Raw genomic sequence first — 19,623 nt, 5'->3', positions numbered from 1 at the left:
CACAATTGTGAAGTAATTCTTCTTATTGCTAGAGGCATAAACGTTTATATACTCATTTATTTAAGAGGGTCTTGAATCTTCTTAACTCTAGACCATTAATTTAGAGAGTTGCTTCTTTCGGTGACTGTCCTTTTGTTTTGTTCTTCATTCAATTTTCAATTTTTTGTGCACAAAGACATATAGAATGATCTTGAATAGAGCCTATGGTTCATATTTTATCCGTGGAGTCATATTTCTTTCTTGCTTTGTCTATCTAAAGTTTATGCTTCCGTTTGTACGTTTTTGATAAACGTTAGATGAATAAAGAGTAGATCATCTATTTAAAAAAATTATTAAACATATATTCACTATTCTCTAATCACTTATCTCGATCCTACGTGAATCAATATCCAAACAGCACGTTAGATTACTGCCAATAAGACCAAAGGAGGTATACAGGGTAACTGGAAATGTCATGAACTCGTCTGGGGTTTTAAAAAAAAAAAATTGCCTACAGTATACAAGGAAATTTGATGCGGTTTCTTTTTTTCATGTGGTTCTAATTTCAAGTAGATCAATGCATTCGATCATGTCGTAGAACTTCTCAAACTTTATGCTTTATTCCCATGCGATATTTTTTTAGAGGATATTCCCACATGATACGATTGCTTATTTGCGTTTTGGGCTAGAACTAGCAAAAGATCGTCGGCCTGGCCCAAAAGACAACCACAGTAGGTGCAGTCATGCATGGATCTAGCTCCAAATTTCCAGGGACAGATGAAAGTTGGACTTTTATCTTCTTTTACAGAAAATAGCGATGGAAAGCTCAAATAGAGGGCATAATTCTATATTATAGAAAGAAAATTTAAGTTAAAAAATGTAAGGTAGAACGTATTAGTTTAGGATAATAATTTAAGTGGAAGGAAAGAATAATTTTGGAAAAGAAAACAGGTAAAAGGAACAAGAACATGCCACACTCGAACCCGTTTCATCACGATCAGAATAAGAAATATGAACCCAAAACTAGGATTATCACTAAAATTTTAACCATTAGAATTGGTTTAGGAAGAAACCATGATCAGAATAAGAATAAAGTGTGGTTAGTGTTTGGATTAGGAATTGTCATCAAACTATTTCTAGTGTTCGACAAATACCCAAGAAGATCCACCTCCCCTCCATAACTTCGCTGTGTTCGCCACTGTCCTTAACTATACCGATTAGGCTTGCCAATCGCTATTGAATTCGATGTAGATTCTTCATGGCAATCCTACTCCTAGTATAGAATACAAGTTATTGTTAGCATATCCATTTTGCTGAATGCACAAGTTGTCACTTGTCAACAAATAAAAGACGAAGAAAGCTTTGCACCTTGTCACTTGACAAATAGTCACTTATTATTTGCACTATAATAAGTCAGAAGGATCAATAAAATGCCATCCCAACCACCCATATGTGCGACCTAGGGTGGCATTTTCGACCCTTGGATTTTGCTATGACATTTATCCACATCTTGATTTGACATCCGTCGTTATTTTATATAATAAATTATAATATTTTGTGTATATAAATCATAAAAGTTTGATTACAACCATTCTATAACAATACGCATTTGAGAATAGAGAGATTACCTACATGAAATGAACACTGACTAGAGTGCATATTCTTTGTATAATTTCCCAGGTAACCAACGGGGAGACTTGGCGTGACAACTAAAAAAAGAGATATGTCTGGTAGGCGTGTGCATCCATTAATCCGACCCATCTGTTGGTTGATCACATGCATGTGTTTGGTTTGGTGGCCGGTTTCTGTTAATTCTTGTGTGACCGATACACAAACAAACCTGATCCAACATCTCGTATTAACTCCTACCAAAAAGGCAAAAATATAAACCAAAAGGCACTGCTCACCAAACTGCATCATAGAGACATCAACTCAACCGGCAAGATTTCACTATTGGGGGCCATGGGCTCCCCAGCTTGATAGGAGAGTGATCAAGACCAAAGATGAGACTTGGTTGGGGTTGGCCTGGCCTACACAGTTTTTATTTTTTATTTTTTTGAGATGGTCCTACGCAGACATTTTAGTCAAAGGTAAACACACTAAACAGAGAACAGACAACTTATAGATCGTAGAAAAATGCTTCTATCAGATTATGATTATAATTTTAGTGATTAATGATAACATAGTTAATAGGATTAACATGTTTATCAAATATATATTTTAGTAGATCTTATAGATACAATAAATGAATAAGGCATCGCAGTCGGGATAAAGTTTGGCTGCATTAGAAAAAACTCAAGAAGATTTGCCTTATCAGATGGTCCGGTGCAGAGGAGTTTACAATCGTTGAAGCATTTTGTCCAAAGGCTAATAGTCTCACCAGGTAGTCCGATGAATAGGACATGAGACCACAGAAGTGTTTCTGACAAAAGGGGAGAAGGTTGAGAACCTCACCGAATAGTCCGGTGATCTGCACTGAGTAACACAGAGTATTTCATGTAGAGAAGAATACAAGTGCAGAAAACTAAAGATTAACTCAACAGATGGTCCGATATTTGGTTTGCGCACACCGGATTATAACACCGGAATATTTCTTGCAGAGACGACTGCAAGTGTTGAAAAATTAAGAACAACCTACCGGAAGGTCCGATGCTCTGAAGATCAATGCACCAGAGCATTTCTTGCAGAAAAGAAGTGGTGCGGTCTGGCTTGAGTTTATCTACCGAAAGGTCCGATGATGTAGTTGAAGATCTCACCGGATTATCCAGTGTTCACAGAGGCTTTGAGTGGGGGTTCCAACGTGTCGGAGGATGAACTCCTGTCGCAGGGATCCCGAGAGACCCCTTTTTAGAGATTCGGCCGGGGGGGATGATCCTGAACGAGTTTGTCGGGGAAATAAATGGGAACGGAAATAAATGCGGTGGTTGGTGGTGGGAGATGATCGATCTAGTGCAAGAAAGATGGGTGCGCCGAGGTTTAGACAGGTTCGGGCCGCACGGAGGCGTAACACCCTACTCCTGTGTGAGTACTATACCTTTCCTTGAAGGGAATTCTTCAAGGATATATCTGGTTACAGGGGTGAGCTGCTTACAGAGAGCTTGAGGCTCTCTGTTCTAGCTTGGCTTGAGCTAATTTGTGATGTTCTTCGCCTTTTGATCTGGGCTTCCTTGCCTTGTTCACCTTATTTTTCCGTCTGTCTCCTCCCTTTTTCTTGAGTTCTCCATCATTTCCTTTTATAGGCGCGCCGACCTCGACTTATCCAGAATGGGAAAGAGGGGGCGCAAATACCAAGGCGCCACGGAAAAAGACGTCATCATTCCGTCTTGGCGAAGTGACAAGGGCGGTGGAAAATTGCGGCGTGCATCCGACCACCCGCCACTGCGGAGGTCCTCCGGCGCCATTAAGAGGGCCCACCGGGCAGCCGCAGAGGTGCCCGGTGCGCCCACCCTGTCTTGCACTTCTGCCGGGGCAGGGTGGCAGGCGGAGTGCTTCGATTCTGGCAATGTTATCCTGAGGCACCTGGGTGAAACCGGACTGGACCCGTGTATTTAATGGACCCACGCCCCCCTGCCAGAGCATGGCAGGGTCTGACACTAGGGCGTGGGCAGCTGAGATTGTCAGGATGTCAGGATGTCGGGCCGCGCGTGCCTATTAAATGCGGCATTGGGCCTTTGACTGGTTGACACCCCGACGACGGGACCCTTCGGGTCGTCGGACGATCTTGCGCGAACCTTCGGGGAACCGAGTCCTCGGGGGCTGCCACGTGCAGCCCCGAGCACTCTCTCCCGAGCACTGGGGAAACCTTCGGGGAACCGAGTCCTCGGGGGCTACCACGTGCAGCCCCGAGCACTCTTTCCTGAGCACTGAGGGAAACCTTCGGGGAACCGAGTCCTCGGGGGCTGCCACGTGCAGCCCCGAGCACTCTCTCCCGAGCACTGGGGAAAAACTTTCGGGGAACCGAGTCCTCGGGGGCTGCCACGTGCAGCCCCGAGCACTCTCTCCCGAGCACTGGGGGAAAACTTCGGGGAACCGAGTCCTCGGGGGCTGCCACGTGCAGCCCCGAGCACTCTCTCCCGAGCACTTCCTTCCCGGTACTTGGACTCCGCGGATCATCGGGGAACTGGGGTGCTCAGGAACCAGAGGCGGCGGCCCCGAGCACCTTCTCCCGGGACTTTAGCTTCTTCTTATCTCGCGGGGCGGACCTCGCGGGATGGTGACGCGTGGCGGATGGCCGGCCCGGTCTCGGGACTCAGGGACCCCTGGTTCTTGATACACCGACACAACGGCTAGTTTCTGAAGATGTACTCACCGAATGATCTAGTGTTAGTACTATTATTCTCACCGGATCATCTGATATTAACAAATTTTCTGAGTTAGTTGGAAAAACAGTTAGTTGGCAAGTCTGAGCTATAAATACCCCTCCACTCAGTTATTTGATGGTGTGATATGCTGCTGGAGTCCAGAGAATCTCATATACAATTAAGAAGACATCCAAACCACCAAAGTGCTTAAAGTGTTCATCCAATGCGATTAAGCACACTATTAGAGAATGATTAATGCTTATAGGTCTAGAGAGAAGTGTTGCTAGGTGCTGCAACCTAGAAAGTGGATCAAGGAGTGATCCAACCATGTACTGAGAGGTACGTCGGTGTCTTGGAGTTTTTGTGACTCGCTGATAACTTGTTGACCCTCCGACTTGGTGTGGAGTGGCGGCAAGAAGATTGTACGGGGACACGGAGACCCTTGTCTTTGTGACTAAAGTTCTGAAGTGAAAATGATACACAAGTGACCGGAAAGAGAGGTTAGTAGTGAGACCTCGTCTTAGTGGCTCATTGTCTTGGTGACTTCGTAGCTCAAGAGCCTTGACCGGAAGAGACTTGATGATCGAGATCATATCCTTTGTGGAGCTCCAACGTGGACTAAGGGTGACTTGTGTGCTACCGATACCACGGGATAAAAATTATTTATGCTAAGTTTATCTCTCTACCTTATTTACATTTCTGCATTTACATATTTACAATTTATCTTACTAGTGTAGTTTATAATCCTTTTTGAGTGGTAAAGTAGACACACTAGATAAATCTAGAGTATATTTAGATAGAAATTAAGATAGATTTATCTTATAAAGTTTTTAAAAATATTAATTTCTAAATATCCTAATTCACCCCTCTTTAAGATATCACCTCCTCGCATAGATGATTGCAACAAGTTTAATGCAGTTCTAGCAGGACTGAGATCCTCTGCATTGGAGAGGCTACGGTCCTCTATATTAAGGTGAACATACACCGTCCGATAAAAAAGGAGAGTCCATATCTGTAGCTACAGTAACCCATGGACAGTAAAATGTGTTGCTACAGTATGCCACATTGCGGTTGCTACAGTACTTACTACAGTAATATTAATTAATGTAGGATACTGTAGCTGCTGACTCGTTACACTGTTCACACAGTGATTCTCTGCATTAATCACAATTAAGGCAGAGGATCCGGGTCCGTTCTAGCAGGAGTGAAGGTTGTTGATCTGTACAATTTTTTTATAAAAAAAGAACATCATTGGACCATTAGTTTGTACTTTCAATGTTTAGTCAGACGGTTGGTTGCCCATGCAGTTCATGCTCCATAACAGCTGATGAAATTCTGTACTAAGGAAATATCTAGTAGTTAAAATTCATGCAAATCCTCTCCTAGGATATCTTCAAACAGAAGGTAAACGTAGACCAAACAAACCTCAAAATCAGCTCAGCCTCATTCATCGCGGATCAGCTGGAAAACTTAAAGTACACTAGTAATTGTTTATGTTAACAACCTAAACATGCTTGCCCAGCAAGCGGCAAATGCATACCACATGAATAAACATGCTTGCTCAGCAAGCGGCAAATGCATACCACATGAAGTGTCACAGGAAAGGATATGGAAAATGGGTAAATTTGTTGAAGATCCAACTTCCTCTGTACATCTCTACATTGCATTTTCGTGGCATCACAGCACAAAAACCATGAAGAGCATTTCTAACGATCACAGGACACATCAGGTTTTCTGTAACCCAATTCAGTCAAACAACCTTGCAGCTCGGACTGGCTGAAGAAATGTACAATTTTTATCAACAATTCGTGTCAGAAACAATCAAATTTGCTCTTACAGGAATGCTTCCAGGATTTCCAGCATATCCAGATCACTGTTTATGTCTTTGCTAAAAAAAAAAAAACCAACAAGCCTTTGAAAATGAAAAGAGGGAGGGTGATAAAAATGTAACAAACAAGTGACTTTGAGAGGAGTATCATAGCAAGATCCTATATCACTAACTAAAGAATCAATATGTATCAACAATTCGGTGAAATTATTGATCAGCAGGCTATATTTAGTTTGTCCCATAACCGCGTGGATGCGACTTTTGCCACCTCCATGCAACTGACAGGCTCTCCTTGAGGTTGGTATGTTGAGCAGTCCAGTTGAGCTCCTTGTTGATCTTTGTTGGGTCACTGTATACTTCGGCATAGTCTCCTGGCCTTCTGCTGAGGTACTCAATTTTGATGTCAACTCCAGTTGCCTTCTTGCAGGCATCCACAAACTCCTTAACTGAACGACCTGAAGAAAAGGCATACAAATACCATAGTAAAGTGGTGCTGACGGCACATGGAACACAAGAGATTACTTCAGAGATGATCTGATACGAAAACTTCAGTAACTCTTCCAGTTTGATGCAAAAAATACGATTAACATTTATGCAGATTTTTCATGTAAATTAAGAAAAATATTTATTAAAAGCTGCGTTGGATACAACTCTCCATGTATGAGTAAATAATTCACAGCATTCAAGTGAATAAAGAAATCTCGCAATGTCAAACCTCTTCCGGTCCCAACATTGTAAATGCCAACTTTTCCAGTCTCTGCCTTGTTGAGTGCTTTCACATGAGCATCAACTAGATCTGTGACATCAATGTAGTCTCTTATGCAGGTCCCGTCAGCTGTAGGATAATCTGTTCCTTTAACCTACAAAAAAAATCATGCATATCAAGTGCTACATGCACAGCTTAACACGCGGAAGTAGATTAAATTGTGCTTTATTTTACAGATATTGTTATAAACAAAGTATAAGGGAAAAGTACCTTTAATCCTGGAATGACTCCTAATGCTGCATCAAAGCATGCCCCAGATATCCGACCATGCTCTCGTAGTTCTGGCCTAGGAGCTTCACCTAATCTTCCCTCAGGGTCAGATCCAATAACATTGAAATATCTGGCACATAAGTCGATATGTCAATTCAAATCAATTTCTGTACAGAAATGTTCAGATACTCAGGTCCTAGCCTATGCAAGTAGAGAAACAATTTACCTTAAAATCATGACAGCCATGTCTGTTCTCTTCGAGAAATCCAATATGATGTCCTCTGCCATTTTCTTAGCTTTTCCATATGGATTGATAGGGAGCTATGTCAAAGTAAGAGATAAATCAATTAGGACTACAATTGCATTATTTCTGAATGTTTGCACAGGTGCACAGGTAAATACTTAAAACTCATAAATACTGAAGGAAAGAGTGCAACATTTAAGTACCAGCCTAAAATTATTCTTTTAAGCAGTAAGAAGACTAAATGACACAACACACCAAAACATGGTATAATCTGAAGCCATCTCAAGTTCTCCACATAACTACCTGAGTTGTGGCTTCTGTAATAGGCATCTTCTCTGGTTCTCCATAGGTAGCACATGTACTGGAGTAAATAAGGGTCTTGACTCCATGAGAAGCCATAGCCTCCAAAATCAGTAGGGTGTTCGATGTAATATTGTGATAGTACCTGCTAAGTTGTTGAGACTCTTAGAAATATTACAGAAGTTTCAGATATTTTAAAGTGGATCACTGAATCCGTAAGCAATATCTGAAGACATAGATGCAAGTGCATGATCATGATGTTTTGATCAATCATAAATAATTGGTTGAAACCCTTAAATTGTTTAATCCACTAAAAGGCAGTTTAAGAGCAAAGTTTCATGAGAGCTGAGAAAAAACATAAACATGATGGCCAGCACAAGTATATATATAATACCGCATTCCCTAGCAATGCACGTTCAGGCCATTCTACACAAGAATGCATAAAAGAGTAAAAGCCTGGATGCTCTCTACATTATATGCAGAATAGAATAAGATGATCCTCAATATCAATATAAGTGTCAAACTGTCACCAAGGTAAGGACTTACCTAAGAGGTTCCATTGTGCTCTCACCCACATAAGCAACCGCTGCAAAGTGCATCACAGCATCAAATGCATTTTCAGCAAATATCTTGCTGACCTGGGAGCCAGTTAAGTGAAAAGCAAGACTTTGAATGTAACTCTATAAGCAAAAGAAGTACAAGCAGGAAACGTTAGAAGTGAGGATACAGATTTCTGGTCCCCCAGATCAGCAAATATGAATTGTAGCCTCCCAGGTTGCGGAAACAATTCTTGCAGAACCTTTACAGCTCCCATGTTTCCTCTAGAAAGATTATCCTACAAGATGAACCAAACTGCGTGTCAGCAGAGAAGATTTAAGAACAAATTAATTCATGCAATCAATACAAAGAAAAATTTGATTACCACAATGGTAACTCGATAGTTATCCTTTAAGAGCCTTAAAGAAGCATGTGACCCAATATAACCGGCTCCTCCTGTTACTAAGACGTGGGTAACCCCAGGTTCATGGCGGGAAAACTGCAAGAATATATGCATCACGGTCATCTTTATAGTTGTGAATTGAAGTACTGTCAATGTGATATATTTGCATCTGCAAATTCAACCAAGGTTTGTTTAAAAAGTACAAGTTAGAATTATTTATCCAGATTGTTGGGCTGTTGTGAGATTGACCATCTTATGGCTGAAAGCTGCAATTGTCATGATGCCACTGAAGCCTCAAGTGCCACAACAAGCAATGGCAACAAACACATGTATGAAAGATAAAGTGGGACCATGACCTAATGTAAAAGACACTGCAATAACAAAGACTATTGGCTGGAGCGATGTCACTTTCATCATCCGCTTGTTGGCACTGCCACAAGAAGGCATGAAGATATGTGTGGGTAACAAGTAGAATAATGCTCTTCATTTTTTTCTTCTCATTATTATACAAGGGTGTATTCCATGACTCAAGCGAAAGGATATGTTTTGCTGCAACTTGACAATTGCTTGATTGCTTCAAACTAAAATAGCTTAGTCGATGAAGTGCATAACAAGAAATGAAAGGATAGGGAGGCTCAGAAGAGGTTACAAAGTTACTTCATATAGGTAGATTAAAGTGATTTTTAATTCATGATATGAAACATGAGTAGAAGCTGATTCAGAAAAGCATATTGAAAAGAACATGATTGGGGGGAAAGGTAAGAAGAAACATGGACATCCTACCACACTATTGCCACCAAAACCAGGAGATTGCTTCAGAACAAATATACAGAGTGCTGTGAGGACCAGGGCCGCAATGACTTTCCCAACATTATGAGGCTTCCGCCTTGCATCAAAGTACTCCATCCCTGTCAACAAGAGAAACATTAAAAGGACCAGTCATACATTCAATCATTACAAATGAAGCACACTCATGATCAGATACATGGATACAATTGCTCCAAGAAAAAAAAAGGTAGATGGATACATAAATGACCCTGCCGTTATTCATAATGTGCAGTAAGTATACTGTGGGTTTGACTTGGAATGTGATCTTAGCAAAGTGACGGCTGTTTGCTTAAAGATTTATCTACCAAATCTAAATTAAAGGGTTGTACACATCCAGTTGACTTCAATTCAAATATTGCACCTAATGGCTTTAGCTCAACTTGCCTATCTTTCTAGCAACTGAATCTTAATGTGCACAAAACAAACACTAATTCTCGTTTTCCGATCGCATAAAAAGTCAGAAAAAAGGAATTTTCTGAGGAAAAAGGAATTTTCTGAGGAATGAGTGCTTTATTTCCTTCTTTGGAAATGCACCTTCACCAGGCAGGAGTTTTTGCTCCAAAGCAGAAGAAATGGATCATTTGAATAGCTGAAAGGACCTTTTGCTCAACAGCACTCCGCAAACAAAAATACTGTCAGTGAAGATACCACTTGCTATACGAAACCACAGTTCCACTCATAGATAAGCGTAACACCTTAAAAAGCTAGCATGTGCTTGTACACCAAGTGAATCCCATTGAAAGGCAAAAAAAGACAGCTTTCTGAGCGGAGCACTAAAAAAACTCGATTTCTTTCACGGAGCATGCATTGAATGGACAAACTAAACATAAACAAAGCCCAGTGCTGGTGGGTACACATGCTTAAGGGCCCTTGGAGATCAAAAAGGCATTGTTAGATATATCTAAAGCCACAGTAATAACCGAGACAAGGGGCATCGAGATCTACCAGCCCTAGGCAGGCTTGCCCTCCTGTTTAAAGGGATCATGTAAGAATTCTGCTCCTTGAGGTGAAGCTGCCGATGGTAGAACACCTACTCGCAGCCGTCAACGCGATTTTCCAGCCAGAAGATCAACTGCAGAACCATCACATGGCATGCATCAGTCATAATGGTATAGAATCATATCCATGAAATACAATGAGAATCAGCAACAAGGCAGGCAATTCAAACAGGTCAATAACAACATTACAATTCAAATCAGAATCAGCAATACTGGAGCTGTATGTATCAATTGTTGCAGACAGGCAAGGAGCCTGGTGGCAAGCTCCAAGGTTGGGAGCTCTGTAGTAAAAAAAAACGTATCAATTGGGCAAAAAAACATCGTTTGGGCGTGCAGAAAAAGGCAAATCAAACAGCAGAAAATGTCTAAGCATTCAGGGATCAAAAGAATGAGCCATGGAATTTGGTGATTCCAACAGATCCAAAGAAAGCAACAGGAAGCACATGGCAAGAGAAATCAACATCAAGTCCTATTCTCCAAAAAACAATCGGGACGGCAGACATCTCAAACAACATTGCATGCAAAAACTCCACCTTTTACATACAGAATCAATCCCCAGAACGCACCCCAATAACCTAACCAGTGTCTCCAATCCTCTACGGATCAAAACACACTAATTCTTCAACCAAATCACATCAAGATCGCACCTTTACTAACCAATCCCAAACAAACGCCATGAGAGCTCAACTCCAAGAACCCCGAGCAAAAGGAAACGCCCAATCCAACCCAGGCAGGACCAGTAAACCGCGAGGAAACGTCGCGGGTCCAGATCAAGAAACTAACCGCGAATGCCGCAAGGACGGAACTTGCAGCGAGGAGTCCACTGCACGGCCCGCACCAGCAACTCACCGTGTGTGTGCAAAGAGAGGAGGGTGGGGGTGGCAGGGCCAGGAGAGAGAAGTCGGGAGGGAGCAGGAACAGGAAAAACGGGAGACTGGGAGAGGGCAGGGGAGGAGGAAGGGGAGATCGTTGCGCTGTTGTTTTGGACCGGGTCTGGTTGATTTTGTAGACAGAGAGAGAACTGGAGTTGCGAGTCTTTGCTTCCACTCTCTCTCTCTCCATGTCGCCTCTCTTTTATTTTCTCTCTCTAGGAGGTGCACAGTCACTCTCCCTCTCCCTTGGAATCAGGGGTCTGAACTCTGCAAGTCTGCAGCTTTTCAATTGATTAATTTTTTTGAACAAATAGTAATTATTTTAGAACTAAAATTGTTGGGTATCTAATGCCACCTTCAAACTGTTATGATGGGTTAATAGCAACGCTCATCTGAAGCACTTTTTTTACACGTGGCATGTCAACTCCTTGGAAAGAAGTAGAGTTGGGGTCGCCATCGAATTGATTTGATTGGAATTGGACATCTTGATATGCTACACTTTTTTACCTGTGGGTATGTTCTTCTAACCAAAACCCAGGTTTGTTTACATGGAAAATCAGAAAAAATTAAGAACCTCCAAACACCTTCCGCAAGATCAAAAAAATAGTGATCAAAATTGCCAATTTTTGAACCATGCTAATGTAAAAAAAAATACATTTATATGCAATGTAAGATGAGATTTCCCAAAAAAAAAAAATCCATCGTCTTAGGAATATGGATTGGACATAACTTACTAGCTCATCACCTTTGCTGCAGCAAATTCTAGCTACTTCTATTCTAATCAGCAATGCATGTGGGCTGTGAACTGTTTTAGATGATGCAATTATAGCTTTGTCATTATCCAAAATCTCATGGCATTAAATCAATTTTTCTAATCCAACTTGGTAGTGCATATGTAGGGTCTGTACTCAGTGTGTAGTTATATGTATGTACATGCATGCCACATGGTTTCTTATGAATCAGCATATTCAATACTAATGAGTCATCATGAGGTCATTGTGATATCCAGGTAGGTCTCTCTTGCATCTGGTGTTTTGGGACAAGATGAGCTATTTCCTAATTATAAATTCCAGGTAATTCCAATGATTAAAGGTGGCATGAATTGAATCAGGGTTTTGCCCTGGTTGGACCTCGAGAAAACAGGTCTTATCCGCTTAATTTTATTGATTACCATCTAACCCATCATCAATACTATCTTAAAACTGACTTTTGGTGTGTGCAATCAAACTTTGTAGAATCTTAGACATAATGTATATATACAAATATTTAAGTTATGACATATATACATATTTATCTCGAAAAGTAATTACTCTTTTTTTTTTGCGAAGTGTCGTGTAATGTTGTAATAGGAACATGAAGTTAAAGACGTGTTTATGGGACAGTGTTTTTCTTTTTGCGGGAAGGATTGGATTGCATTAATTCGAATTGCAGCTTACATCCCACATATTAAAAAAGGTTCCTAAAGTAAAATAAAATTACATTAAAAACACAAATAGGTCTTCCATCTCGTCTTCTCCATCTCCAATCTCGCTCGCTCCTTGAACCACCGCACCAAAGGATGACGCCGATGAACAACAACATAGAAACAATATCCTTATCTTGAGCTTCAACCCTTGAAAAATCGCAACAGAAAACGGTTCGATCCCACCATCGAAATGCATAAAAAAACTGTGACTGAACATCGGCCATTGCCTTGTCAATGAAGGGGAAGGAGGAGGGAAGAAATCTGGCAGATTCCACTATAGGTGAACAAAAGCAAAAAGCCTAGAGTACAATTCCGCTGCCGCTGGAGCTAGATCCAAAAATGGGATGCAAACTATCCAATCAAAACGTACTCAATAATTAATGCCTCTCAAGTGATTACGGATGCAGCTTCGCAACAACGTACTACAGCATGAAATCAACTAATTCCATATGGGATATGTGTTGGAATGATTATGAACAGTGGAGAGGGAAGCCGCTGGAAACCAAAACCCGTTGGTAGCATGTTGAAATAATAATTTAATCATATAATTAAGTGAAAAGTGGTACATTTTATTAGGTGACCCATGGTACCATAATGAAATGAGTTATGCATTGTCGATAATAGAAGATGTATGCACACAAAATACTAATATTTGTACCATAACAGGTATAAAGATTGATAGGAAAACAGATGATGTTGAACCGCAGAGGGATTTGTACGTTATCTCTCTGCGTCACCACCCCACTTTAGTTGAGCTATGCTACCAAATTAGTGAAGAATAATGCATGATACCTCTATTTTTTCCTATCATCATCAAAACTAGCGGAAACATGCCACTTCCAAGGAGGTATTTACACCACTTTCATCCTTACGCACGACATCACACCATCTTCTAAGGATAAACTTATTTTCTTCCAATGCTTTATCTCTTTCAGCAAATAAAATGTCAACCAATAGCTTTAAACATACCAACTTGAGTACAAATATGAAACTCAAAACAACTTGTACTGATAATTAAGATGTAGCATTACACTCTAGAGAAAGATATATGTACATGAGAATCAACCTTGGCTTGGATAGGTAGTGAAGGTGGCTTAAGAAATCAAACTCTAGGTTTGCTTTTGGTGTGTCTCACCAACTTGGAAGTTTCTTTCAGTGGTAGACAATATTTCTATCGACAGCGAGACATATATGATGACTCTATCAATCTTCAAGTTCTACATCTCTAATCTTCAGTAGATATTTTATGAATACTTGCATATAGTGGTGTGAGTATATACATGCGTCTACTAGCTATAACAATGTTTTAAAAAAGATACATGTACACAAACATGAGAGATGTAGAGTGTGACATCGTTTCTTTTTCCCGTTAGGTCGGCCCATCTCCCCACGCATGCGGCCCAGCCCATCCCGCTGCTCCCTCCCTCTCTTCTTCCCGCTGACAGCACGGGCCCACCTGTCATCCCCCTTCCTCGCTTAAGCCGAGTCGCGCCGTGCTCACAACCGCACACCGAAACCACCGGCGCACGCCCACGACTCCCGAACCACACGCCCTCCCTCCGCGCCTATATAGCGGCCTCTACAGTACGTCCCCCTCCCACATCATCTCGCATGTGAAACCACAATCCCGTAGACTCTTTGTGCCATTGCCGACACGCAGAGCACCGCCGCGCGCTGTCCACCGCAACAAAGCCTTCCCCATCACATTTGAGGACGCCGCCGGCATCGCAGGAGCACGGAAAGCCTTCTCCGCCGCTTCTCGACACCGTTTCACCACCGCAAGCCATATCCCGCCTAGCGCCGGTAAGCATTATCGTCATATCGTCGTCGTAGCGCCCCGAGACCCACTGACTGGCTCCTGGGCACTACAGGACCCCCAACAAGCCTCCCCGCCCCTCCGATTCCTCTTCCTGTCGCCGTAGTTGAGTTCTCGTTGAGCTCCGAGCTTCGCCGTTGCTTTTCTCCGTCACTGACCACCGCCGAGCCATCTCCGGCCGTCGTGAAGCCCTCGGTGAGAATTCCCGATGTCATCTCTTTTGATTGCACCGTTTCTCATTGCGTTTGGTAGCCTGTAGCGCTAGATCGTGTGTCGCCGATTATGCTCCGGCCATGCCTGCATCGGCACAACCATTTTCCTGTCGTCACCGGCCGCCAAACCCTCCCCAATCACCCTCACTCGTTCGATCGTAGATGAACAGATGAGATTAGAAGCCACATACCCCTTCATCCAGTTAGATCATGATAGCGCAGAATCAATAGAAAATATCAAGCTCAACCAGCCTAAGGTAGTGTAGGAAGTCAAAGTATTCAATGAGTTCCCAGATGTCTTCCCTGAAGAATTGTCAGGTATGCCACCAGACCGAAACATTGAGTTCGTTATTGAATTAGTACCTATCATTGCTCCCATATATAAGAGACCATACGAAATAGATACCAATCAGTTGACTGAGTTCAAGGAGCAAATCCAAGAGCTATTAGACAAGGGGTTTATTCGCTCCAGTACTTCACCATGGGGAGCCCCAGTTATCTTTGTGCTAAAGAAGGATGTGACTCAGAGAATGTGCATCGATTATCATGCAATAAATGAGGTTATCATTAAGAACAAGTACCCTTTGCCTTGCATTGAAGATCTGTTTGATCAACTAAAAGGAGCGTGCATCTTTTCCAAGATTGATCTTCGATCAGGGTACCATCAGCTGAAGATTCGAGCATCGAACATTCTCAAGATCGCTTTTGTTACTCGTTATAATTTGTATGAGTTTACAATTATGTCCTTTGGATTGACCAATGCTCCAGTATACTTCATCTACCTCATGAACAAGGTCTTCATGGATTATATGGATAAGTTCGTGGTAGTGTTCATCGATGACATCTTGGTTTTCTCGAAGGATGAGGAAGAGCACGAGGAACATTTGAGAATGGTTCTGCAGAAGCTCTAGGAGAATCAGCTGTATGCCAAGTTGAGCAAGTGTGAGTTTTGGTTAAAAGAAATCTATTTCCTAGGTCATATCATCCCGGCAGGAGGAGTATCTGTTGACCCCGGCAAAGTGAAGGACGTTCTAAATTGGAAGCCACCATAGACGGTTTCAGAGATTCGGAGTTTCTTAGTTCTAGCAGGATATTACCGTCGCTTCGTAGAAGGTTTCTCCAAGGTTTCCAAGCCAATGACATAATTGCTAAATAAAGGAAATGAGTTTAAGTGGACCCCTGAAAGGACAATGATGTCGCCTAGAAAGGGGTGCATAGACGTTTTTACAAAAATTTATCATCTTTTACTGTTGGTCTAAACTTGCAGTGAAAAATAAACTTACGGATTTTTCACAAGTGAAAATCCTAAATATGATAGATTCAGCTAGTGCACAATCACCCTAAATAAGTTTAAAAGTTACAATCCTAGGGTGACAAAGATTATTCAAAACTAGCAAAAGATATGCAAGAAAACTCTAGTTGAAAATCCTGAAAATACTGTTCAACGGATACTCTGGGTTGAATTCGGAAGCTCCGAGTTTAGAGCTGATTGTATAGTATCCGGAGTTTTCGGGTTAAATCCGGAACTTCCGGGTTCAACAGAGAATGAACTTGAAACTAAAATTAAAGTACGCATAAAGAGTTCTAGCTCAAACCAAATAAAATTATATTTTCCAAGTGATGATTCCATGTAGACCAACAGAGAACCTACAATTAATTTCACACGAGCAAGTAGATCGAGCAATATGTACAAATGTTAAGCAAGAAATCAAGAACAAGGAAACAAGATAGAAGACACACGATTTGTTTCCTGAAGTTCAGACACCTCCACTAGAGGTTCCTACGTCTCTGTTGAGGGGCTCGATCACCTTGAGCCGAATCTCTCTCAACCCTTTTCCTCTCCAAGCTCTGTCACACTTGGGCTTGCAACCACATGCCGAAACCACCAGCGCACACCCATGATCCCGTGCCCATGACTCCGTAACCGCACGCCCTCCCTCCGCGCCTATATAGCAGCCTCTATAGCAGCCTCTATAGCACACCGCCGCCCCCTCCCACATCATCTCGCGCGGCGAAAACTGCAACCACATCGCCTCTTTGCGCCATTGCAGATTCGTAGAGCACCGCCGCACACCATTCGCCGTGCCCAAGCCCTCCCCATTGCGTTCAAGGATGCCACCAGCATCACAAGAGCACGTGAAGCCTTCTCAGCTGCTCCTCGACGCTATTCCGCCACCGCAAGCTGTCTCCCGCCAAGCTCCAGTAAGCATTATTGTCATCTCACTGTCGTCGGACATCCTCGTTGCGCCCTGAGACCCACTAACTGGCTCTCCGACACTGCAGGACCCCAGCAAGCCTCCCCACCCCTCGGATTCATCTTCCCGTTGCCGTAGCCGAGTTCTCGTCGAGCTACGGCCTTCACCATCACTTTTCTCCATCACCGACCACCGCCGAGCCATCTTCGTTCGTTATGAAGCCCTCGGTGAGAATTCCCGCCGTCATCTCTTTCGATTGCACCGTTTCTCATCGTGTTTAGTGGCCCATAACGCTAGATCGTGTGTCGTCGGCAATGCTTCAGCCATGCCCGCAACGGTACTGCTGTTTTCCTGTCATTGTTGGATGCCAAACCCTCCCTAGTAAGCGGCACTACCGTTTGACACGCGTGCACCTTCATCCCACGTGGCACGACCACATCAGCCCGTGTAGCCCAGTCAGCATGCTGACGTCCTGGTGATGTCATTAATTAGGATTTTCAATACAAAAACAAATCATTTTATTCTCTAAAATTAGGTCTTATTACAATTTAACCCCTAGGCTTTTCTGTTTTCACAAAAAGATCCTATAAGTACTATTATTTTACATTTAGCCCCATAAAGTTTTATAATTTACATATATGTCCCTAAAGTTTTACAAATAAGTCCCTGGAACTTTTCTATTTTACCAAATAGTCTATGCTCTTTTACAGAAAGACCCATATAACTTTGAACATTTATAACTTCTTCGTTATAGCTCTGTTTTGGGCAATTCTTGCGCTCACGCGATCGTAGTAACAAGTACTTTCCGTTAGTAGACTTTTTTTTAGCGCTTTGTTAGTGTTTGGTGTATTTTTCTTAGATGTTTGTACTCACTTGTTTTCGGTGTTCGTGAATGCAATATGAGACGAGTAGTTCGTGAACCTACACTGTTGAAGGCAAGTGTCCTTGATCACATTGATCCTATTGTAGGAAAGTATTTTTTTTACTTTTAATTGCATGCTTGTTAATATCAATTCCATTGCTAGGGTTTACTAGATTCTTCCATGATTACCCTTGTCGCTTGTGTTGTAGTTTGGATGTTAATGACAGAAATGTTGTCGAGTCTGGTGGTTTAATGTTAATCTGTTAAATTGTTTATGCAACATGAACCGGTTTGGGTAATCTTTGTAGCAACATGGATCATATGGATCTAGGCATGTTGGTTTGGTTGGTATAGCTATTGTGTGCGCATTGGGTAATGTGCGAGTACATGCTTTAGATTATAAGGACCGGTTCATAGACATGTAACTCAGCACAACAGCACGACCACGAGGCTTATATGGATACGACCTGGCAATTAATTAGACGTTCTCCTTATTCTGTACACACTAGTTGACAGTTGAATTGCATAAGAGGGGGCTTCTGTAGTGAATAAAATCCCTGTTAGCGGTGAAACCTTAGTGGGTGTGCACATATTTGGAGATGCTTTGTAAAGGCTTTGTAGCGAAACCCCGACTCTACAACTCAAAAGTGTGAAGCAACATGAGAATCACGACTTGTGGGTAAAATATGTAACCCCTGCAGAGTGTAAAACTAATATATCAGTCGCGCTCACGATCAAGAGCGGGCTTGGACTTCTTCGTGATTAGTGGAGGGATCTTGGATGGTTGGTTCTGGTAGTTAGGTGGTGGTAACCCAATGAGTTGGTAGCTAGGTTGTGGGATACCTAGTGAGTTTGATAATCGAAGGGAATCCGATAAGTTGTTTTCCTTAATGTTGGTGTCATCACACATAGTAAACAAGACTGTTAAGTATTTTTGAGTCTTAGGATAGGATGTCATAGATGCAATAAATCTGAGTTAAGCCTTTCTTGTTTGAAGCCCTCATGTCATTCTTGTACTCACGCTTGCTTCCTCCTAACCACTTGTTGGTACTGAGAAGGTGAAGACTTCGAGGATCTCCCAGACGATGGAGCTAAGTTCTAAATGGAGTAAGACTTCAACCAAGAGAAGATGGTCTAAGCTGGCGCTCCCGAGACAACACCTATAGATTGATAGAAGACTCTCTACCGTTGGTTTATTTTATGTTTTTCTTTCAAACCTACAGATTATTTTATATTGAACTTTATCGTTATGTAATGATACTATAATGATTTTACTTATAACATCACCATGTATATAGAAATTTGATCTTAATATATATATATATATATATATATATATATATATATAGAATTCATCTAATTTAAATTAAGTATGACTTGGAGAATGTTTGGTTCGACTCCGACGCTCGCTCCACCAAAAAATTGACACGCCCAGCCAGCCTAAACATACGTTTGATTCGACACCTGTGATTTGGCTCGCTCGTACACCCAGTACCACCCTAGTACATTTTTCCGTCCACGCACTACTAAAATCGCAGCGGCCGAATGGGCGTGTGCGTGTCCAGGCCAAATCCAAACAGGCCCGTAGACACCTTGAACGTCGAAAATACGGACAAAACCCGTTGACAAGTCTAGCTCAGGAAGCGTCGTGGGCCCACCCCTACGAGTCCAGGAGGAAAAGGCCGAACCCGACACCGCGGGCCCCACCTGTCAGTCATCCCCCACCCGCTCTGCCTGCCCCCGCTAGCTCGCGTGCTGCTGCTATGCTACGGCTACCCACCTTTCCCCATCCGATTTCAAAATTCAA

General features: G+C 42.2%; 1 protein-coding gene across 2 annotated transcripts; it reads right to left on the bottom strand.

Moving 5' to 3' along the window:
- Window positions 1-6,057: 6,057 nt before the first annotated feature.
- Window positions 6,058-11,518, bottom strand: LOC133896155 (probable UDP-arabinose 4-epimerase 3). Of its 2 annotated transcripts, none has more exons than XM_062336676.1 (11): window positions 11,178-11,518; window positions 10,342-10,468; window positions 9,352-9,476; window positions 8,551-8,664; window positions 8,356-8,463; window positions 8,175-8,266; window positions 7,632-7,773; window positions 7,311-7,405; window positions 7,085-7,214; window positions 6,824-6,968; window positions 6,058-6,563 (listed from the first exon to the last, which is right to left on the bottom strand). In XM_062336676.1, the coding sequence occupies exons 2-11, from the start codon at window positions 10,379-10,381 to the stop codon at window positions 6,337-6,339; spliced, it is 1,218 nt and encodes a 405-aa protein (XP_062192660.1). In that variant the 5' UTR covers window positions 10,382-10,468; window positions 11,178-11,518; the 3' UTR covers window positions 6,058-6,336. The 2 variants fall into 2 exon arrangements, with proteins under 2 accessions (XP_062192660.1, XP_062192661.1); XM_062336677.1 differs by lacking the exon at window positions 11,178-11,518 and adding an exon at window positions 10,584-10,677.
- Between the last annotated feature and the right edge of the window lie 8,105 nt (window positions 11,519-19,623).

Source organism: Phragmites australis, chromosome 16, assembly GCF_958298935.1.
Source record: "Phragmites australis chromosome 16, lpPhrAust1.1, whole genome shotgun sequence".
Classification (NCBI taxonomy): domain Eukaryota; kingdom Viridiplantae; phylum Streptophyta; class Magnoliopsida; order Poales; family Poaceae; genus Phragmites; species Phragmites australis.
Note: the sequence above shows the minus strand (reverse complement) of the source record. Positions and strands in the feature narration are given on the sequence as shown.